At 45.1% G+C, this 20,618-nt stretch overlaps 1 protein-coding gene across 2 annotated transcripts; it reads left to right on the forward strand.

The window, feature by feature from the left end:
- Positions 1–704: 704 nt before the first annotated feature.
- On the forward strand, positions 705–20,089 carry ARHGAP40 (Rho GTPase activating protein 40). Of its 2 annotated transcripts, XM_062610097.1 has the most exons (14): positions 705–919; positions 5,399–5,616; positions 8,865–8,940; positions 9,586–9,737; positions 10,865–11,030; positions 11,398–11,489; positions 11,605–11,682; positions 11,969–12,128; positions 13,297–13,379; positions 14,523–14,729; positions 14,982–15,122; positions 17,225–17,385; positions 18,523–18,578; positions 19,723–20,089. In XM_062610097.1, exons 1-14 carry the CDS (start codon positions 739–741, stop codon positions 19,827–19,829), a joined length of 1,878 nt encoding a protein of 625 aa, XP_062466081.1. In that variant the 5' UTR covers positions 705–738; the 3' UTR covers positions 19,830–20,089. The 2 variants fall into 2 exon arrangements, with proteins under 2 accessions (XP_062466081.1, XP_062466082.1); XM_062610098.1 differs by lacking the exons at positions 17,225–17,385; positions 18,523–18,578; positions 19,723–20,089 and adding an exon at positions 15,673–16,298.
- Positions 20,090–20,618: the final 529 nt, after the last annotated feature.

Below are 20,618 nucleotides of genomic sequence, written 5' to 3' on the forward strand. Positions count from 1 at the left end.
TTAGGGTTGGAAAGGACCTTAAGATCATCTAGTTCCAACCCCTCTGCCTCACACTAAACCATGCCACCCAAGGCTGTGTCCCACCTGGCCTTGAACACTGCCAGGGATGGAGTATTCACAACTTCCTTGGGCAACCTCTTCCAGTAAAGAACCCTTACAGTAAAGAACTTCCTCCCTATATCCAATCTAAACTTCCCCTGTTTAAGTTTAAACCTTGTCCTATCACTCCAGTCCCTAATGAAGAGTCTCTTCCCAGCATCCCTACAGGCCCCCTTCAGATACTGGAAGGCTGCTCTGAGGTCTCCCTGCAGCCTTCTCTTCTCCAGGCTGAACAGCCCCAACTTTCTCAGCCTGTCTTCATACAGGAGATGCTCCAGTCCCTTGATCATCCTCGTGGCCTCCTCTGGACTTGTTCCCACAGTTCCATGTCCTTTTTATGTTGGGGACACCAGAACTGCACCCAGTGCTGCAAGTGAGGTCTCACAAGAGCAGAGTAGAGGGGCAGGATCACCTCCTTCGCCCTGCTGGTCACGCTCCTTTAGATGCAGCCCAGGATACGGTTGCTTTCTGGGCTGTGAGCGCACACTGAAGCCGGCTCATGTTCAGTTTCTCATCGATCAACACCCCCAAGTCCTTCTCCGCAGGGCTGCTCTGAATCTCTTCTCTGCCCAACCTGTAGCTGTGCCCAGCTTAATGTCTATCTCTTCCTGTCTCAGTACCAGAAATTGCCTTTGCAAAATGAGCCAGCTTCCTCCGGAGAGTCTTCTGGCATCCCCAGTGTCAGAGGGCATGAATCCCAGGGTAGAGTCTTCGGACAACTTGTCAATGGACAGTTTTTGGCTGGAAGTGGAGAACATTAAACAGAGTGCTGAAGTGGAGCAAGAGGAATGCAGCCTTGCAGATGTCAAAGCACAAGAAGGTAAGTTGCCGAAAAGGAAGGGAGTGGCGGGAGGAATGTCATAAAATCATAGAATGGTTTGGGTTGGAAGGTGAGCATCCTGAACACAAAATTTGCTTATGCACCTGAATGATTTAGAAGCATGTTGCAATATGGCTTGAATATTACCAGTCAAATCAGATATGTCTATCTCTTTATTTGGGTGGTGCCTAATGCCCTGCTCAAGGGAAGTGCTGGCCTGGCCTGGTTTCAGCTTCTGAAACAAAGCTGACTCTAAAGGGCAGTCAGGAGTACGTTCAAGGCTCCAGACTTTTTCTAGCAGGAGACTCTTGCTCCCTGTGCAGGTGGCTGTGTGGTGGTAAACACCCTGTGATAGCTGGTGGTGGTTTGGAAGGCTTGCTTCTGTATGTGGTTCTAAGACTGCATCACAGTGGCTTTTCTGAGAGTTGGTTATGTAAAAGGCAGACATTTCCCACTCTAATTTACTCTTCAAGAGGCCATAATAAACATCCAAAATGACTTGAGTCCATCTACACAAGGTTTTTCTTATATGCCACCTTCCCCTCTCTCCCCTTTCATTTGAGGACTGCTTTATCTACATGAGTTGTTTCTAACAGGCTGTCTCTAGTGGTGGTGTTATTCAGTAGTTTGGAATAACTGGGTAAATTGCCTTTTGACATAGAAGGTACAGCGTGCTGGGGCTGGAGGGACGATAAGCAGTGATAAACAGATTGGGATCACACGTTTCCCGGATCCGTTTTGAATAATATGGTTTAGTTGGCTCTACATGCTCTGGAATGATCGGGTTTGCAGCCTGTACAGCCTACATCTGTTGTGCTGGCCTGATCATAGAATCAGACTGCTTGAAAAGGACCTTAAAGCTCATCCAGTTCCAACCTCTGCCATGGGCAGGGTCATCTTCCACTAGAGCAGCTTGCTCCAAGCCCCTGTGTCCAACCTGACCTTGAACACTGCCAATCTTGAGAAGAAACCATGGGTGTAATGGAAACATGTTTCAGTGAACGTTCCATGTGTTGCTGTGCTTGAGACGGGTAAATAGCTCTCCTAGGTGCATAGAGGGGACTCTGGGGAGATCACCATTTGTGTCAGCCATAGCAGGCAAGACACAGTAAGCATCAAGGTCTGCTGTTAGCGTCCCTGTGTAAAGGACATAAATTTGATTTTTAGAACTAGAAGAGATGCAAAAATGCCAGGAATGTGCCTGGAAGAAGACTCTGGAAAAGAGGCGATGCCATGAGATGAAAAACTGTCTAGGATATCCAAAAGACTGATATTCTAGAGGCAATATGATTCCTCTGTGTAAGCAAGGGCTCAAGGAAAAGTGTCTTTTAATGCTAATGCTGTATATTAAAGTAGCAGGCAAGAGCTGACTGCTTAATTGGCCACTGAAACCAGACAGACTTGAAATAGTGCCCAAAGGTGCAAAGCCCTCCCGGCAGGCTGGGACAAGAGATGTGCAGCTCGGCTCCCGGTGCCTTCTGCGAGGGAGCGCAGTCAAAGGAGCATTGTGCTGGCAGTGTTAGTGGTGAGGGGAACCTCCCGGTGGTGCGGGTCCCAGGCTTGGCTGGTGCCTGTCTTGTCTCTGCAGTTTAGGGTTGGAGCCCTGTGAGGGGGCAGTGTCAGGCAGGGGCTGCGGGGCTCCTGGGAGCTAAAGGCACCGTTGCTCTTTGCATACAGCCCTAGAAGTTGTGCTTGAGCAGGTGCAGACAGCTCCAAGGCTGACACAGAGCTGATCCTAACCAAAGTGCAGGGGCAGCATGGAGCCTGCTTGTGGATAAGGCATTGCAGAGATGCTGACCTGCTTGGAGAGCCTCGTGTAAGCGGTGGTGTAATGGAAGCTTCCTGTAACCTGGAGTGAGCTGGAGCCCAGTGTGTGACTGCAGAACTGGGTCCGCTGGAAGGAGCTACTGACACCTGTGGGCTCACCAGCAGCTGAAGGCAGCAGAAGGGAGCTTTTCCCTGGAGCGGAGCGGAGCAGAGCAGCGGTATCCTTTCCTTGCCGTTCATCCAGCTCTCTCTGGCGCCCGGCAGTACAGCAGCTGGTGAAGTATGCGCTCTGTGTGGTACTGCCACTGGAGTATCTGCTAACATCCTTACAGCACGTAATCACGCCTGGGAAGTGTCAGCAAAGAGTGATCCTTCTCTACCTTCCAACACTGTATAGGAAGTTGTGTTTAATGTTTAGTCTGAAATTGTAGGGTACTGAAGCTGTCCTTTTAACCTTTTGGAAATAAACCCCTTTATTACCAATGCTGGTTTTGGCCAGCTTACATTTCAAGTAAGTTTCTGGAACTGCAGTTCTTTAGTTTTGTAAATTTATCCTTGATTGTGGCCACCTGAAACGCTCCTTGTCTGGAAAGCCCAAGGCAAACCTCAGCAGCTCTCCAGGCCCAAACCTGCAGCTCAGCTTCTGTGGACCTCTCGGTTCTGACCTGTTTCTCTCCAATTTCCCTCTTCTCCCCATAAATAACCTATTTTACACGTTTCCTTTTGTGTAACTGGCAAACACATTTGGGCCAAAAATATTAAACAGATGAATTAAAATCTGATGCTTTGGCATCAGGTGGGGCAGTAGGCTCACCCAGTATCCGATTTGGGGCCCGCTGTTTAGCATTGTGTATTAGATTAGTTTCCTGTTATGACTGGAATTGGGTATTTTCAAAATTTGCAAGCAATACACTTCACTTCCTTTGGTTCCAAAGGCAAAATAAACCAGAAGTTTTTTTGCATGCTGTGCTGATGAAACCAGGGGTGCAGCACAGATTGCTGTGAGGAGTCAGGCACAGGACCACGGTGTGTGAGCAACTGTAATCAAGCAAGCACTTCCAGGGGAATTATAGAAACCCAGCCTGGTTTGGATTGAAGGGACCTCAAAGCTCCTCCAGCTCCAACCCCTGCCACGGGCAGGGACCCCTTCCACCAGAGCAGCTTGCTCCAAGCCCCTGTGTCCAACCTGCCCTTGAACACTGCCAGGGATGGGGCAGCCACAGCTTCTCTGGGCACCCTGTGCCAGCGCCTCAGCACCCTCCCAGGGAAGAGCTTCTGCCTAAGAGCTCATCTCAGTCTCCCGTCTGAGGCAGCTTGGAACTGGATGAGCTTTAAGGTCCATTCCAACTCAAGCCATTGTAAGATTCTAAGAAGATACTAAATGGCTTTTTTATTTAGATGCAGCAATAATAAGACTTTGCCTAAGCAGCTGTGATACTGTAATACCAGTTTGCACAGGAAAGGCACAGTGGGAATGAGCAGCTGTGTTTCAGTCCAGTTGTGATTTTACTTTTTCCCAGTATAAACTTTGGTAGAGGTGTGTTGGAGCTGCCTACAGTGAATGAATGAGGGAAATAGAATTGGAAAGCTAAAGGCTTTGTGGTGTTCACCGTATCAAAGTTGAAGCCACCTGCTAAATTGCTTCTTTTATTCTTGGATTTCAAGTAGCTGCCTTTCTCAGGGCATTTTCTCAGCTGCACAGAGGGTGCAGCCCATACGGAAAAAATTGTTTTCTGGGTTTGAAGCATATCATAATATGTATTGAAGCTTGTTTGAGTAATGCTGCTGTACTGTTTCCAGGCGTCTCACACCTCATTCTGGAGCTGAAAAGCTCTTTAATTTTAGGGGTGTTTTGAATAGGCACAGACATAAAGCAAATGCACAGAGTAAGAACATCAGTTTTGCTTTTGTTGGATGACTGTACTGGTACCAGTCCACCTAAAATGATAGAGAATGTTGCAAGCAAATGGTTACGCAAATGTATTGTGAATCTACCAGAGCAGTATCTGGATATTTAAAAAAAAAAGATAAAAGAATTAAACCAGTTGATGCACAGGCCTGTATATAGATAAATACACAGTATAATAAATAGCCAAGTAACTGGGAAGAGTCCTACAGCCAAATGTGCAGATGTTGTGACTTCTCATAGATCTTTTTTTGTCCATTCCCAAAGCTGTCAATGAAGCAGGGATGCTCCAGAGAGGCACTGCTGTTCTTTCGGAGTGTGCTGAGTGCTGTTGCCTGCATCCAGAGTTACCCTTTGTAAAGGCAGATTTAAGCAAGTGTATCTTGCTCTCCTGATGTATCCTGTGAAAGCCCCCACCAAGCTCAGTGCTAAATACCACAATTCACACTTGTGTCCCCTCTTCTGCCCAGCTTCAGAGGGAGCCTGCGTTCCCAGCAATATCTGTGCTTTTTCTTCCCTTTCCTCACCCTAGGTGAGGAGAAGGGAGTATGTGGGCAGTTATAGCTGCCTAGAGTGCTGTGTCTCCTTCAGTTTCACCTGATACCCAGCAGGGAATCTGGGAACAAGGCTCTGAGAGTAACAGTGGCTTTGTAACAAAGATATGGCTTCCTTCCAGTGATGTCCCATTGCCACCCCAGAAAGGGGATGTCTCAGGGTTCTTGTTTTCTGCCCTGAAGTGTTGCAAGCATTCAAATTGCTGTTATCCTTCCTCATCTCACTCGTCCTTCTCACCCCTTGTGTCGCAGAGGGAGAGGCTGAAGCTGAGTGGCTCCAGGATGCAGGTCTGTCCAACCTCCTCGGGGACTGTGGCTCTGAGCACGACAACATCATGCTGCTCTCCACCCTCACCAAGACTCAGGCTGCTGCTGTGCAGCGGCGGCTTGACACCTATTCCCGATCTCGGAGGAGGAACAAGCATCCTGTGCGTGATGTCAGAGACATTTTTGGAGTGGTCAGCTCAGAGGTATGCTGGTTTAGTGGGATCTCCTGAAAGACTTGGTTGCATCGCAGTAGCTGAGTTGGCTTTCTGGGTCTAGTCATTTCCAAATAGACAAAATTCATCTCTTGAGCTGAAATAAAGCTGAGATGGCAGAAATTCTGCATCCAGGTTGCAGTGTTGAGAAGTTGCTGCAAAACCTCCATAAGCTTCCTAGAGACTGCCTGAAGACTTTATGTAGGCTCTGCAGCCTCGTGGAGCACTGGTATTGTTTGGAGCCCTCTTGTGTTTTCTTTATTCCAGTGACACGTCAAATTATTATTATCCAAAACAAAAAGAGAGAACTTCCTATGTTCTATTCTGACAAGATGACCCTGGGCAGCTGGTAATTCTGAGGAAAGTCGAGCCACTGCCTTTTTCTCGGTTTTGCTAGCCAATACATAACCATTAGCTTTTCAGCTGCTTTTCTGCTCTGTTGCTCCTCTTTTGGTTGCGCCTACAGGTACAGTACCTTTATTTCTTCTAGGGGCCGCTGGAGAGTATCCTATTCAGGGCTCCTTGTAACTTGCTCTGCTCAGTTAGGTGTCTAGAAGGTATTGAGCTTAACGAAGATCTACCTTTTTGAGTAGCATGGGTCCCTTGCTGTCTGCCAGAAGTGATTACTCCTTTTTCTCAGCCTGAGCCTACCTGAAACTTCTTTTACTATAGTGAGATTAATTATACCCCAATAATCCCTTGAATGCCTTAAAGGAATGACACTAAGAGTCTACACCATCATGGGAAACTGCTGTGGTTGTGTTCTTTGTAACTGCCCCGTGCTGAGATGCAGATGACTTCCTTACTTTGAATTGCACTGAGGCAGAGTCATTGCTGGCTCTCTTTTGCAGAGAATCTACCAGATTCTCTGCAAATCTACTTGCATTCCTCCTTGAATGGGTAACATTTCTAGAAGCAGTAATGCTTCAAGGTTGTCTGAAGTGCCTCAACTGAATTTCAACAAGTTTTAGCACTTGCACATTAAATAGAAGCCTGTTATATCTCTTAAAATAATTTTACTTTTTATTGCATAGGAATGGAGATTTTTGAGTTCTTAATCTTATGTGTCCACACACTAGGTCATGAATATTTGCATTTGATAAGCAACTGAAATCCAATTTGATCTTTTAAAATGACGTTTTGGTGTAATGAAAGCATGCACCAAGATGCTAAAATTGTCTTTTAAAATAGTTTTGGTTTGATTAATAGTGAACCATTTTATCTCACTTATTACGTGGGCAAGATCGCTGGACCCTTTTTTCCCAATAACTGCTGGAATTATTAGCATTTTCTTTGGCTCAACTCTCTTAAAGGTTTGGTGATTTTTTTAAGCTCTGTAGTTGCCTCTGAGATCGACAGTTTTTAGTGGATGTTGCTGACACAAAAAAAAAAACAGTGGGGTTCACCCCCTTTTTAATTAGAGTTAGTAAGAAAATGTATTTTAAATGGGTCTATATGACTGGTTGTTTCTTCTTCACTGAGTGGCCAGCAGCTTAACCTCAGTATTTCTTGTCTTTTACAACACCAAGGGGTGGTGTTTGCCCTCTTTGTTTCATGGGAAGTGACAGAGGCTCAGCTTAGGCAAATGAGTGATTTTTATTTCAATCAGTAAATGTTTGAGATGTTACGGTATGACACTCATGTAAGCTCTGAGCAGAAGTCCTTTACCATTAAATAATTCCTGGAGCAATCCCAGAGGGATGCAGGCTTTTTGGATAATTTTCCATACTGGTTTGCTGTGTCATGCCAGTTCCAAGCACAGTTTCTGGGGCTCTGAAGAACGTGTTTAGGAACCATATGAGGAAACATGCCTAGTGTTGCTATACACTTGTTTGAAGCATGCAACAAGACATGATAAATCCCCATAGCTGTAAGAATGCAGGCAGCAATGTGTCAGTCATTTGGGTTTTTATTTCCATCAGTGTTTTAAGATGGATTTGCAGCTTGCCTTCTGTCCGCCACTGTCCTGAGCTACTTGAGCATCAAAGCTTCTGGTATTTCCTTCAGAAATTTTCCACGTATTTCTTCTGCATTACTCTTCCCTGTGAACTGTTTACACAGCAGCTGGATATGAAGGTGCTCTGGCATTACTGCATGAGCTGTATTTTAGCTGTAGACATAAACGAATTGGTTCTGCTTTTGTGGCAAGACCATCAGTTATGCAACCACCCTAAAGATACACATCTGTGTAGATTAAGTGTTTTGCCTATTTGCAAAACCAACTTTGCACAGGTTCTTTTTAACTTTACTATCACAGAATCGTAGAATGGTTTGGGTTGAAGGGAGCTTAAAGTTCCTCCAGTTCCAACCCCTGCCACGGGCAGGGACCCCTTCCACCAGAGCAGCTTGCTCCAAGCCCCTGTGTCCAACCTGCCCTTGAACACTGCCAGGGATGGGGCAGCCACAGCTTCTCTGGGCACCCTGTGCCAGCGCCTCAGCACCCTCACAGGGAAGAGCTTCTGCCTAAGAGCTCATCTCAGTCTCCCCTCTGGCAGGTTCAAGCCATTCCCCTTGGCCTGTCCCTGCAGGCCCTTGTCCCAAGCCCCTCTCCAGCTTTCCTGCAGCCCCTTTAGGCAGTGGAGCTGCTCTCAGGTCTCCCCTTGAGGAGTCTTCTCTCCTCAGTCCTTAGCCCACAACTCCGTGTCATATGCAGGTTCTGGGAAAGTTGCTAACTTTCAGTAATAAAATAAGCTTTCCTATATTCTAACTAGTTCTAGTAAGTTCTAGTAAGGTTTTTATTAACAGAATTGCCCACCAAGTGCTTCCTTACACTTTTAAAGATTCAATTCTCTCTCTAGATGTGAAGAGGGAGGTTAGTATGAAACCAATGTAGGGAACCTTTTAGGTGCTGATGTCTACTTTGTGTGCTCTTCCTGGTGAAAGATCTTGGGACCGCAGGCAGTGGGTCGATCCTGTGTGGCTTGGTTGATTCATTGTTAACCCCTCAGTGAGTGAACTAGTAGGAGGAAATCAGCTAATGATTGTGTGAAAGGAAGAACTGGCCTGATAATGTGCAAATTTATCACAAATGCTGTCTATGTAATAGTCATTTTTTGCCACTTGCCTGCCAAATCCTCTAATTATGATTCTTAATTTCAGAACAGTCTTGTACCCCTGCGCTTGAGCAGCATCTTCTTAGACCAACAGACAATGTCAGGTGTTTGCTTTCTGCCAAAACCAGGTGGTCTTATAATAACTTCTTTTTTGTGTAGATGAACATGTTCTGGTTTATTTTTCAGGTGACAGCGACAGAGAAAAAGGAATCCAGGCCAGATCAGCTGTGGCACAATCAACAGACTTCAAATGTACACAGAAGTAAGAAGGAAGCTTTTAAATGTAGAATAGGAGTGAACAGGAGGAGCTGAAGTGGGACTGGAACTGGAAAGGAAGTTACACTAATTTGGGCTCTGAAACCTTGGCCTTGTTTGTGGTTTTGGGGCCTTGTCTGTGGTTTTTCGGTGGCTTTTTGTTGGTAATTTTTTTGAATAATTTTATTTTTAAATACATGGTTATCCACAGTTGTGGATTTCACAAAACTTTTCAGGCTCTAGTGTTGTTAGGAATTGCTGCTCAAAGTGATTACTATAACTCTTCAAGAAAGCAATTTAAGACGCAAATAATGTCAGTCTAGCAAAGATGGTGTGGTGACAACCTCTAGACACCATACATGATTGTGTGAACAGAAGTTAGCCATAAGATGTCCTTTAATTTAAGGCTATGCTCATGTCTTACCAGTGTTCTGGTGATTGTAGGGTGATTGTAGCCATAATGGTATGGCTTTAAGCTAACCTTCCTGAGCAATCTCAGGACTCTGAGGTGAACACTGTTCTCAAATGTGAGTGTATAGGATTTTTTAAAAGCACTGGCACCCAGAACTCTTTCAAGCGTTTTTTAGCACACTTGTTTGCTAAGCTTCACCCTTCTGGCTTTCTGAAATTCAAGACAATTTCCCCCCTGTAGCAGAAACGCAGGAGTACTCCTGCACAGTTCGAAACCCTGGAAAAGAGGAGATGTTCAACATGGATGTTGCCTACTCAGAGCAAGCAGCTGTCCTGCTGAAGGGATCGTTCCTGTCTGAATCTACAAAGTTAAAGGACGGCAATGCCCTAACTGTAAGAATTGAAGGAGTTTCTCATGTTAGAACTCATGTAGAGACTCTTGTCTTTCTCATGTAGAGGGGTACAAGACATTTGATTCAGGTGAATATCAGCTCTTGGAAACATCCTCTATTAATAATGTTGCAGTGGGTCTATATTAGGTATTTTTGGACAGGTAGTGCAGTTACCTGTGAACTGTTGGGAAAGGACGACCACTTGGAGGTCAAAAGAAGTAAGGCTTATGTATGAAACTAGGTATTTTGATATGGTTCTAGGTTGTTTCCACTGAAAAGAGAATAATTGGGCTTTCTTACTTGTAATTCTAACAGATTTTTTTCCTCCACAAATGTACTGGGCTGCTTCCGAAGTTCAGGTGAATCAGGGTGGGTATCATGCTGTCTTTAATTTACATAAATTGGGATCTCCAATATGATTAAAGAGCAATACTGAAAAGAGAAAGTATTTGTTCAGCTGTGGGTTGAGTAGAAGTAAGAGTAGTTTTGGCCATTTGTCTGGTATTGAAAACAGGAGAATGAATAGGTATACGTTTCTGGTGTCCCCAACATAAGAAGGACATGGAACTGTTGGAACAAGTCCAGAGGAGGCCACCAGGATGATGAGGGACTGAAGCACCTCCCGTATGGAGACACGCTGAGAACACTGGGGCTGCTCAGCCTGGAGAAGAGAAGGCTGCGGGGAGACCTCAGAGCAGCTTCCAGTGTCTGAAGGGGCCTACAAGGATGTCAGAGAGGGACTTTTCATCAGGGACTGGAGTGACAGGACAAGGGATGATGGGTTCAAACTGAAACAGGGGAAGTTCAGGTTTGATATAAGGGAGAAGCTCTTCCCTGTGAGGGTGCTGAGGCGCTGGCACAAGGTGCCAAAGGAACCTGTGGCTGCTCCATCCCTGGCAGTGTTCAAGGCCAGCCTGGACAGAGCCTTGGGTGACATGGTTTAGTGTGAGGTGTCCCTGCCCACGGCAGGGGCTTTGGAACTGGATGATCTTAAGGTCCTTTCCAACCCTAACTATTCTATGGCTGGTTATGGTAGGGAATGATAAAAATGCAGCCAAACTTGGTGAATAGCAGGATTAGTAGTAATAACTTGCACTGAACCTTTTGGGTGTATATGTGTTTCCTTAGAAATTTAAGATCCCCAAGGGCAGACTTGGAGTGACCAGGATAGGAGATCTGTCTGCTCAGGACATGAAGAAGATCCCCACGCTGGCCCTTATAGAACTAACAGCTCTTTGTGATATCCTGGGCTTTGAGCTGAAGAGAAACAAAGCAGCAAAGCTGAAAACAACAGGTTAGTTGTATGTCATCTTAATTTATTTGTGTGTGTATCTTTGGTTTTTGTTTTGTGTTGTATTTTTATCTTATCATAGGTTTGTGTTTCAAATGTTACAACAGCGAGAGTCTTTAATAAGAAACCTTGTGACGGGGGTGTTTTCCTGTATCAGAATTTCTCCTGGAAGTCACTGAATCATGACATCAAGATCTGGCACCACATTTACATTTGCCTACCAAATGCACTTGTCCTGTTTAACTCTTCCTCTCTTTTTCTCCAGTATCTGTGCTTACAAAATGTGTCATCTGAGTCTGCAGTGGTGGATATATTCCTTACACCTGTATTAGAGGTGACACAGACCTAAAGCCTGTTGTTTCTATTGTAGAGAAAAGACTCTTTGGAGTTCCACTCAACACCCTATTGGAAAATGACCAAAAACTGCTCCCCAACACCAAGGTTCCTCTGTTACTCCAGGCAGTGAGTTTTCTTCTGGTTTTATTCTGATCCTCAGAGTCAGGAGGCGGTGATAAGAAAGGGCAGACTTCTCATCCTTTGTGCCTAAGAGCTTTATTTTCCCTCCCCACTTTAATAGCTGCTGTCCTGCTTGGAAAAGAGAGGACTTGAAACAGAGGGCATTTTGAGAGTTTCTGGGTCCCAGACGAGGATCAAGGTACGAGGATCAAGTGTTTGAAAGTGTCAGAGGTGATCAGGGAGCATGTTACTGAAGCACTTGTCTAAATAACTTGAATTGTCTCATGTCCTTTCCCAATACAACTGGAACTTTCATTGCTGGAAAATCTGGGAGTGTCTGCTAGCAGTGAGGGATATCTGGGAGTATCTGCTGTGAGGGTCTCTGCACTCTTCGGACTTGATGGGTTGCCCATCTAGTGCTCACCTACAGAACTTCCCTTGTATTTGCTTATTAAAGCGTGTAATAAATTCCATCTTTTTACTAGAGTCTGGAACAGAAGCTAGAAAGGGACTTCTATACTGGCCTTTTCCGCTGGGATGAAGTGCACCAGAATGATGTGTCTGGGCTACTGAAAAGATTCATAAGGGAGCTGCCAGCCCCACTGCTGACAGCAGAGTACCTCCCTGCTTTTGCTGCTGTACAAAGTGAGTCCCTGCTTTGGCTGTTTAGCATCAGTTTGCTGGTTTGTGCTTTTCTTGCAGAGCTCTACAGGTGCTCTACTTGCATTCTGCTACCAGGTGTGTTGGGAGCCTGTGGATTCAGCAGGAATACAGAGCATGATATGTCTTATGGAGACAGGCTTGTTCAGCCTGGAGAAGAGAAGGCTCCTCAAGGGGAGACCTGAGAGCAGCTCCAGTGCCTAAAGGGGCTGCAGGAAACCTGGAGAGGGGCTTGGGACAAGGGCCTGCAGGGACAGGTCAAGGGGAATGGCTTGAACCTGCCTGAGGGGAGACTGAGATGAGCTCTTAGGCAGAAGCTCTTCCCTGTGAGGGTGCTGAGGCGCTGGCACAGGGTGCCCAGAGAAGCTGTGGCTGCCCCATCCCTGGCAGTGTTCAAGGCCAGGTTGGACACAGGGGCTTGGAGCAAGCTGCTCTGGTGGAAGGGGTCCCTGCCCGTGGCAGGGGCTGGAGCTGGAGGAGCTTTAAGGAACTTACCAAAGCAGACTATTTTGTGATGCTTTATTATGAACCATAGCCAAAAGTTGTGTGCTTGGTGCTGTATGTACTACTACGTATCAGCCTGAGATTCATAGTCACTGGTGGTTGGTTTCATACACATTTGTGTAGGAATCATGTCCTGGAGTCTTCAATTACATTGTTTCATTTGAGGCTGAAAGGTTGCTAATACAAATTAGGACAAATTGATAAATAATGACATGCAGGCTGAGTTGGGACAACTGGCCAGGCTGCAGGGTCTTGGCTTGTCTACGAGTAATGCAATGTTCTGCAAGCACCTTATTTTGAGGTTTGTGCCTCAATAGGTGGTTTGAATGTTGAGCTAACTGTTTAAGGGCACAACTTCTTTTGTCCAAGACATGGGGGATTATGGGGTCTTTTGATGCCCTTCAAGGGCATCAGACTGCTGGTAGACTGTGTACTCCAAAGCAAATCAGCCTGTCTTCTAAAACACATGGGGTTCACTTCATAAAGGGCAGGCTGAGTTTGATTTACTTGTGTAAAACAAGGCCTCAAAGCCCAGTGGCAAACACTACAAGAAGTAATTGCCTTATTCCTTGGGGGATTCCCCTGCTCAAAACCAAAATAAATGTCAGAAGCCTGAATCCTCTGTCCTGTTGTTGCCCTCCCTCATTAGATATTCCAGATCTGAAGCAAAGATTGCAAGCTCTAAACCTTCTGATCCTGATTCTTCCAGAGCCCAACAGAAACACTCTAAAGGTAACCACGTGTTATGAATTAAACTGGGAAAACATGATCTTGTTCCAGGTTTTTATTCAAGGAAACTCTTATCAGTTTTTGTAAATAACAGACATCATGCTCCTTGGTTCTATTTCACTGTCTTGAGAATGGAAAGCTATGATGGGGGGAGCAGGCAAGCGGGCTGTGCAGAGAACGCAAGCTGTAAGCACACTCTGCCTTGTAGGTACAAACTGAAAAGCAGTAGGATTCCATGTGGTTTTGCAGCATCCAGCATTCTGTTCAGAAACATGCTCTTCCCCTTCAGTGTGTTAAAGCATTTCAGTATGAAGTGAAAGACGTACAGGTCTTACATTGTCTGTGGGCATGCTAAGGTACAGAGAAAGAAACTCAGTCTTTTGGTCAATGGTTTATGGTATTATCATCTATGAAAGATGGTTTCAATTAAAAAAAAAAATAAAATCAAAAAAGCTATTAAGCTTCTAACTTCCCTGTTCTGATGAGGAGGCATCTGAAGCCCTTTCACCTGCTACATTTTGAAAGAGCAGATGCTGGTGGGATCAGCTGTGCTGGCAGGGCACAGCCTCTGCCCTTCTGTGCTTTAGAAATGTGGTGATGCTACTGCTTCCTTTGAGTTTTCTTCTCCTGAGTAGTTCAGCTTCCAGGTGATAAAGGCAAGGCTGAGTTACCACCCTGCAGGCTCTGGAATTCAGAATCCAGTCAAAGATGATCTGTCATGCATCCTGGCTTTGGTGGAGGCATGAGGCAGGAGAGAGAATCCAAAAGGGGTTTTTTTTCCATACCTGGGAATAGCTTTGAGAGGATACCTGGGGGAGGGAAGAGGGGCAGCTTTGGATTCCGTATCTTTTATGACTGGACTTGTTGTAAACTGCCACCTGCCAAGGAATAAGAGCTCATCTGCTTCCCCCACAGGCTGTCTGTCCTGATTTGTGAGCGCTGGACAAACTGGATCTCAGCTTGGTGTGGTTTTTTGTTGCTGCTCTAATGTTAGAAACTGGCCACTGAACTTCCTGGCTGGAAAAATAGGATTTGCTCATAGGTATCAAGAGAAAGTGTTAGCTAAGTGATCTCTCCAGTAATTGCCACAGTAGTTCTTGAGCATTATTAGTAATGGATGTCTTAAGTCTCTTCCCCTCTCTTCAGGCTCTACTTGAGTTCCTCAGCAAAGTGGTTGCCAGGGAGAACAGCAACAAAATGAATCTGTGGAATGTTTCCACAGTCATGGCCCCAAACCTCTTCATGCACAAGGGACTGCCAAACAAGATCCCTGAAGGGAAAGAGAAGCAGCTGGCTGAGGGAGCTGCTGATGTCGTGCGGATGATGATCCATTACCAGGATTTGCTTTGGACAGTAAGTTGCCCTGGTGTATTGTGCTATGGTGTAGCAGTGTCTCAGTCTGGTTAGAATTGGAATAGGGGAAAGGATAGTCTTAGAAATTTGAGAGTTAAATATCCATAGGCAAAGTCTCTGGCTGAATTCCCAGACTGTTTTCAAAGTATATGGATATGTCTACTTAAGGATCTTCAGAAAGTTTAGGTTCTTAAATGGCATCCTCATCTCTGCCTGATTTAAAACCTATTTATTCCCATCTCCACTGCCCAGGTCTCCTCTTTCCTGGTAGCTCAAGTGAGAAAGCTGAACGAGAGCAATAGCAAAAGGTACCAGTTCCTTGACAAGCGAATTAAACATTTGTTGAGGAAGGTTCATGCTGATAAGGACAAGGTGGAAAAGAACCAGGCAGAGGTGAGTTAGGGCTTGGAAAAACTGAGCCCTTTCACAACAGTATCAAATCCTTTCATGAGAATTAAAAACAGTATGGATTTTGCTCTTTAAAGAGTAAGAGAGAGAAAAATCTGCAGAACAGTGAGAAAGAGCTTCCCTCTTTGATAGGTTGTGGCAAAACCTGATCCCAACAGCAAGAGCACTAAGTAAATTTCATGCCACAAAAAACGTTATCAAGATGATGCATGATTGCAAGTGAGGGGGGAAGAGACCAGAAGCAGAAATGCTGGTCTTTACTTCATGTGCAGAGCAGAATTCATCTGGCTTTAGGTCTCCCATATGTTTAGACAGATGTGTCTGCCATAATAAAGGCAGACTTAATTTCATAAACCTAAAATAAAAAATTAGGCTATTACAACAGTATAAAAGCATGTTTTGTTTTGTTTTCTAATTTTCTTTTTACTCCATAATTCTGCTGATCTGTGTGGGAGGGTTTGAGGACAAGGTTCTTTCCACTTAAAAGGAGAGATAAATGGAACGGTTCTACTCCTCCTTGTCTTGGTGGAGACAGATTTTTAAACAGATGCTACAACCAGATATATCTGAATATCAAATCTGAGACAAGAACCTTGGTGTCATTCTACCTTTTCCTTTGGTTGCCACTGTTGGTTAAGTAAGGTAGGTCTGTAGATTGCTTCACGCAGTGCTGGATTTTAACTATTGCATAGCAGTGGTGCTGCAATTGGGATACTCTAGGGACACAAGCCAGATGGAGTCTACAGGTGGAATTAATACATTGAAAGCTTAAATCTGAATGGAACTGGATGATCTCTAAGGACTGTTCCAACCCAAACCATTCTATAATACCTGAAGAGCCAGTGCACAAGCCAGTATAACACCCACCTTTCTGTACGAGTTGGGATACTGAGATGACATCTGCCTAAAATTTGGCTTGTCAAGGCAGCATGTCACTGTGGAAGGAGCTGTCATTTCAGAGAGTGTAACTGCTGTTCAGGCAGTCAAACAGATGATCGATGCTTAGGACTGGTTAGCACTGGTCCCACAGTTTCAATCTTGTACAGTGGTTTTGCAGAGGATTTGGGGCTGCAAAATTAATTTGCTGCAGATTAGACCCCATTAAAACAGTTTAATGTTTCATAGAATCTTAGAATGGTTTGGGTTGGAAGGGAGCTTAAAGTTCATCAAGTTGCAGCCCCAACCCCTGCCACGGGCAGGGACCCCTTCCACTCGAGCAGCTTGCTCCAAGCCCCTGTGTCCAACCTGGCCTTGAACACTGCCAGGGATGGGGCAGCCACAGCTTCTCTGGGCACCCTGTGCCAGCGCCTCAGCACCCTCCCAGGGAAGAGCTTCTGCCTAAGAGCTCATCTCAGTCTCCCCTCTGGCAGGTTCAAGCCATTCCCCTTGGCCTGTCCCTGCAGGCCCTTGTCCCAAGCCCCTCTCCAGCTTTCCTGCAGCCCCTTCAGGCACTGGAGCTGCTCTCAGGTCTCCCCTTCAGGAGCCTTCTCTTGTCCAGGCTGACCCAGCCCAGCTCTCTCAGCCTGGCTCCAGAGCAGAGCTGCTCCAGCCCTCGCAGCATCTCCATGGCCTCCTCTGGACTCACTCCAGCAGCTCCACATCCCTCTTGTGTTGCTGCCTCAGAGCTGGATCAGGGCTGCAGGGGGGGTCCTGGTGTTCCCTCCAAAAGGTCTGAGGAGTTTCTTCATGAAGGAATTGATGAAAACAGTCTTAAAAAAAATAGGACTTGACGGTTTGTCATGATTTATTCTGACAAATTCTATTTTCACGAGGTTTGTGGTGCTTCTGGTGCCAGTGCTGCATTTGAACAGCAGAGAGCACCAGCGCACGCTGATAGAGAATGCTGCTTTTCTCCCCAACCACACCAACGTACTGATGAATTCTTTATAATGCTCACCTTGATGCTTCTATAAGCTTCCATTGTATAGTATGTGTGGGATAATAAAGAAACCTGAATTCTTTGAACTGCTGGCTGCAATTCTGGTGTAATTCTTCACGTTCTTCAATCTAATTTGAAACTTAATGTTTTAGCTGATAACAACCAAAGTCTTTCATTAAGCACTTCCTTTTTTGCCTGCCTTGTTCAGCCTTCCAAGATTGTGAAAGTCCATGCTTCACTTCTCCTGAAGGATTCATTAGAAGTGCACTTGAACAATGCAACCAGAGCTGCTGATGTCTTGAGGCAGTTCCAAAAGAACATGTGCCAGCATGGCTGGAATATTGTGAACAGTGTCAACCTCCTCAAGTGGTAAATAGCTTTTTCTCTGCTTTTAAAATTAAAAATAAAAAAAAAGAAAAAAAAAAAGGAAAAAAAAGAAAAGCAAGCACTAGGTGGTCTACTTGCTGATTTTGGTTTTCTGGCAGAGCTAACCAAAGAATCCTAGAATGGCTAGTGTCAAAAGGGACCTTAAAGCTCATCCAGTTCCAATCCCTGCTGTGGGCAGAGACACCTTCCACTAGAGCAGGTTGCTCAGAGCCCCTTGTAACCTCACCTTAAAGGAACCTCATGCAGTGGCTCAAGGAGCCATTAGGAGACTGTTCTCTGCTCCTCTAAGCTTTGAGAATAGTGTGTTGGATGGAGCAAGCAGCTATTAGTTCAATTGAATGATTCCATCACTGTGCTCTGGCTGTCTTGAGCTCAGGAGTTCTCTCTGGGCTGCTGGACAGCATCCTTGCTGAGGAAGGGGAAGTGGAATAATACTGACCCTGCAAAAGAAACTCACTCTAGCTCTCTTGGAGGAAAACATCACCTGTGCAAGTTATTTGCCTGGAATAGTATTTCCAACACGTTATTATAGGGATTTCCTAAAATAAACTCTGCTTCAGTGGTGAATCACTGAAATAACCCCTAAAATGAGCAGAATTCCTGCCCTCCTTGTCACTGTGCCTGCAGACTGCATTTAGTAGGTAAAGTGTTAGTGCATCTCTTGACTGTGCCCCTGGCCAGGAGGTGTCTAGACAGGGAACGCGGATGGGAAGCTGGCTGAATATGGGTCAGCTGGTGTCTCACTAACAAGCTCCTACAGCTGCTGAAGTCTTCCTGCAGATAAGCTTCTCTTGAACAGGCCATCAGCTCTAGAGGAATGTTGCCAGTGAATTTTGGTATTAATGCCATTTGTCTACCTATTGAAAAGTCGGTGTTTGCATATAATGTGCTTCTTCTTACTAGTGAGGAATATCTGCTTTGTTTTCTTTTTTCCCAATTTTGGGTGTCTGTCAAGAGCTGCACTGTTAGGACAATCAGCAATGGTCTCTGAAGCCTGTAACTTCCTTGACCATTGCTGGCCTCTGAGCCACAAGCAATTCATTTGGAAGAAACATTGTTAAAATACCTAGCCTGATTTTTTGCATAGCTTTAACTTCAGTGTGTTTTTTCTCTCTGCAGTAACAACTCAATGGAGTGCACAAACTTGCTCCTGTATGAAGTGGGAGGCAATATTGGTAAGTCTGAGTGGTAACTGAAAATAAGGACTCTGATACTCAGTATTTATGCTTAACTTGTCTTAGGAAGGAGTTATAAAAAGGATGAGATTTGGAGTGGGGCTTCAGAAGTTAGAACACAATTGAACAAGCATGGGTCAACTCCAGTCACAGCAAGCAGCACCTGCCAGAGCAATTTGGTTGATAGTTCATATGTCTTCCAGCCCACTCTGCAAAGCCTTTACAGTGCAAGTATGTGGGAAGGTTGAATCCTGGACTTCCAAAGGAAAAGATAAATCTTCCCTGTGAGGGTGCTGAGGCGCTGGCACAGGGTGCCCAGAGAAGCTGTGGCTGCCCCATCCCTGGCAGTGTTCAAGGGCAGGTTGGACACAGGGGCTTGGAGCAAGCTGCTCTAGTGGAAGGGGTCCAGGAAGGTGTAAAGGGAAACTTCATCCTATGCGACTAGGCTTTTAATTCTGTGCCTCTTATCTGGGCTTTAATTAAGTGTGGTAGGCTGGCACATGGCATCTGTACCAAATGTGAATCCTGTCTGCCTCTATCCACTTCCTGATAAAAGAGCCTGTACTAACTTGGGTGGAGGTTTCTCAGACCATGTGGTTAAACAAGTTGATGTTCATTAGTCACCAGTTTCCCCTTGTCAGTAGGGTAATGTCATCAAGTGGGGAGGAGACTCAAATAATGTGATTGCAGCGGCAGATTAGGGGTGTCTGGAAATGGGAAGGAATTCTTATGCTCTGTTACAGATGCTTTTGGAGGCTGTTGGTTACTGTAGTGCTTTGGCTGCCTCTTTGTAGTTCTCTTAGTAGCATCCATAGAGGAAAAGCTCAATCATTGGAAACAATTCAGTCTCTGGATTTGATCACTAGCATATTTCATGATGGTTTTCAGGTGCTAAAGTTATGGAGTATTAATGTTAGAGAGGCTTTCCACAAAGGTCAAAGCTTAGGCTTAGCAGAGTTTTAAGACATGTACATTCATTTAAACATAAATAACTAGAAATTTTCCAGATCTGTAGAAGAACTTCTGAATGGTTGTGGTATTGAAATTAATGTGAACAAATACCCAAACAAAAAACCAAACAACAAAAACTAGCAACTATAGGACTAAGGATATAAGAAATGCTTTTTTTCTTGATTTTTCATAGGTGAACATTGCCTGGACCCAGACACTTACCTCTTAGACTTGTACTACATCAATCCCCATGCTGAGTGGATAATTAAGCAAAATCCATCTTATCCTCGGGTGTTTTAAGGAAAGCATGAGCAAAATGAAGCGTTCTGCTGAAGTTTTGGAAGGTGTGGAAAAGCCATATAGATGTTCCTGGTATTGTCACAGACTGGACAATGCTTGTGTCTTTGAAGGAAAACCAGCTTTATTTACTACTTCCATGACAGCTGGCTGTGAGTACCCTACCCTATGTGCTACAGGGGTGTCGGTAACGAGCAGCAATTATCTTCATGTAGCAGGGTTTGCAGGAGGTATGACTATTTTTAAACAAAATATCCCCGCCCCCCCCCCAAACTCTGCAAAGAAAGCTACAGTGATTGTGCAGCAAGGATGGAACAGAAGAAACGACCTCCTGAAGGTGGTAGAAGTAATCTGTTTCTTCTGGATTTGCCTTCTCTTTTGATCACACCCACAGGGAGGGTCAAATGCTGCAGCGGTACTAATGACATCCCAATAGGTGAGAGCCACTGTCGATTGTTGCATATCGCCAGAAAAAGTTGTGAGTCTGGGTTTCACTAATAAGATACTCTTGCGTTCTTTGAAGAATGAAAAAAGATGTTTCCAAAATAGCCAGAGGGGATGTGAAGCCAACGTCCTGTATTTAATGGCTACCGTTCAATACATCTAGGCAACTCAAGAAAACAACCTTGGAGAAAAAGTATGGGATGGACAGCAGCCTTTGAAATGTACAGTGTGCATGATAGAAGGTGCCTGTCCCATAGAGCTCTGCTGGTAATGCAAAACCAAACGCATAGGTTGCCACTGATGAGGGTAAGCCATCACATTTATTTTGATGCACAACCTATATATCAA

The sequence above is a fragment of the Pezoporus occidentalis genome, unplaced genomic scaffold, assembly GCF_034315485.1.
Source record: "Pezoporus occidentalis ecotype Australia unplaced genomic scaffold, CSIRO_AGI_Poc_V1 ctg144, whole genome shotgun sequence".
Lineage (NCBI taxonomy): Eukaryota > Metazoa > Chordata > Aves > Psittaciformes > Psittacidae > Pezoporus > Pezoporus occidentalis.

Bases quoted from the DNA above. Each gene is read 5' to 3' on its own strand.
- ARHGAP40 (XM_062610097.1), top strand. From the start codon at position 739: ATGAGCCAGCTTCCTCCGGAGAGTCTTCTGGCATCCCCAGTGTCAGAG. The intron at 9,738-10,864 runs GTAAGAATTGAA...GTGTTTCCTTAG, and splicing joins AGGACGGCAATGCCCTAACT to AAATTTAAGATCCCCAAGGG. The intron at 17,386-18,522 runs GTAAATAGCTTT...TTCTCTCTGCAG, and splicing joins AGTGTCAACCTCCTCAAGTG to TAACAACTCAATGGAGTGCA.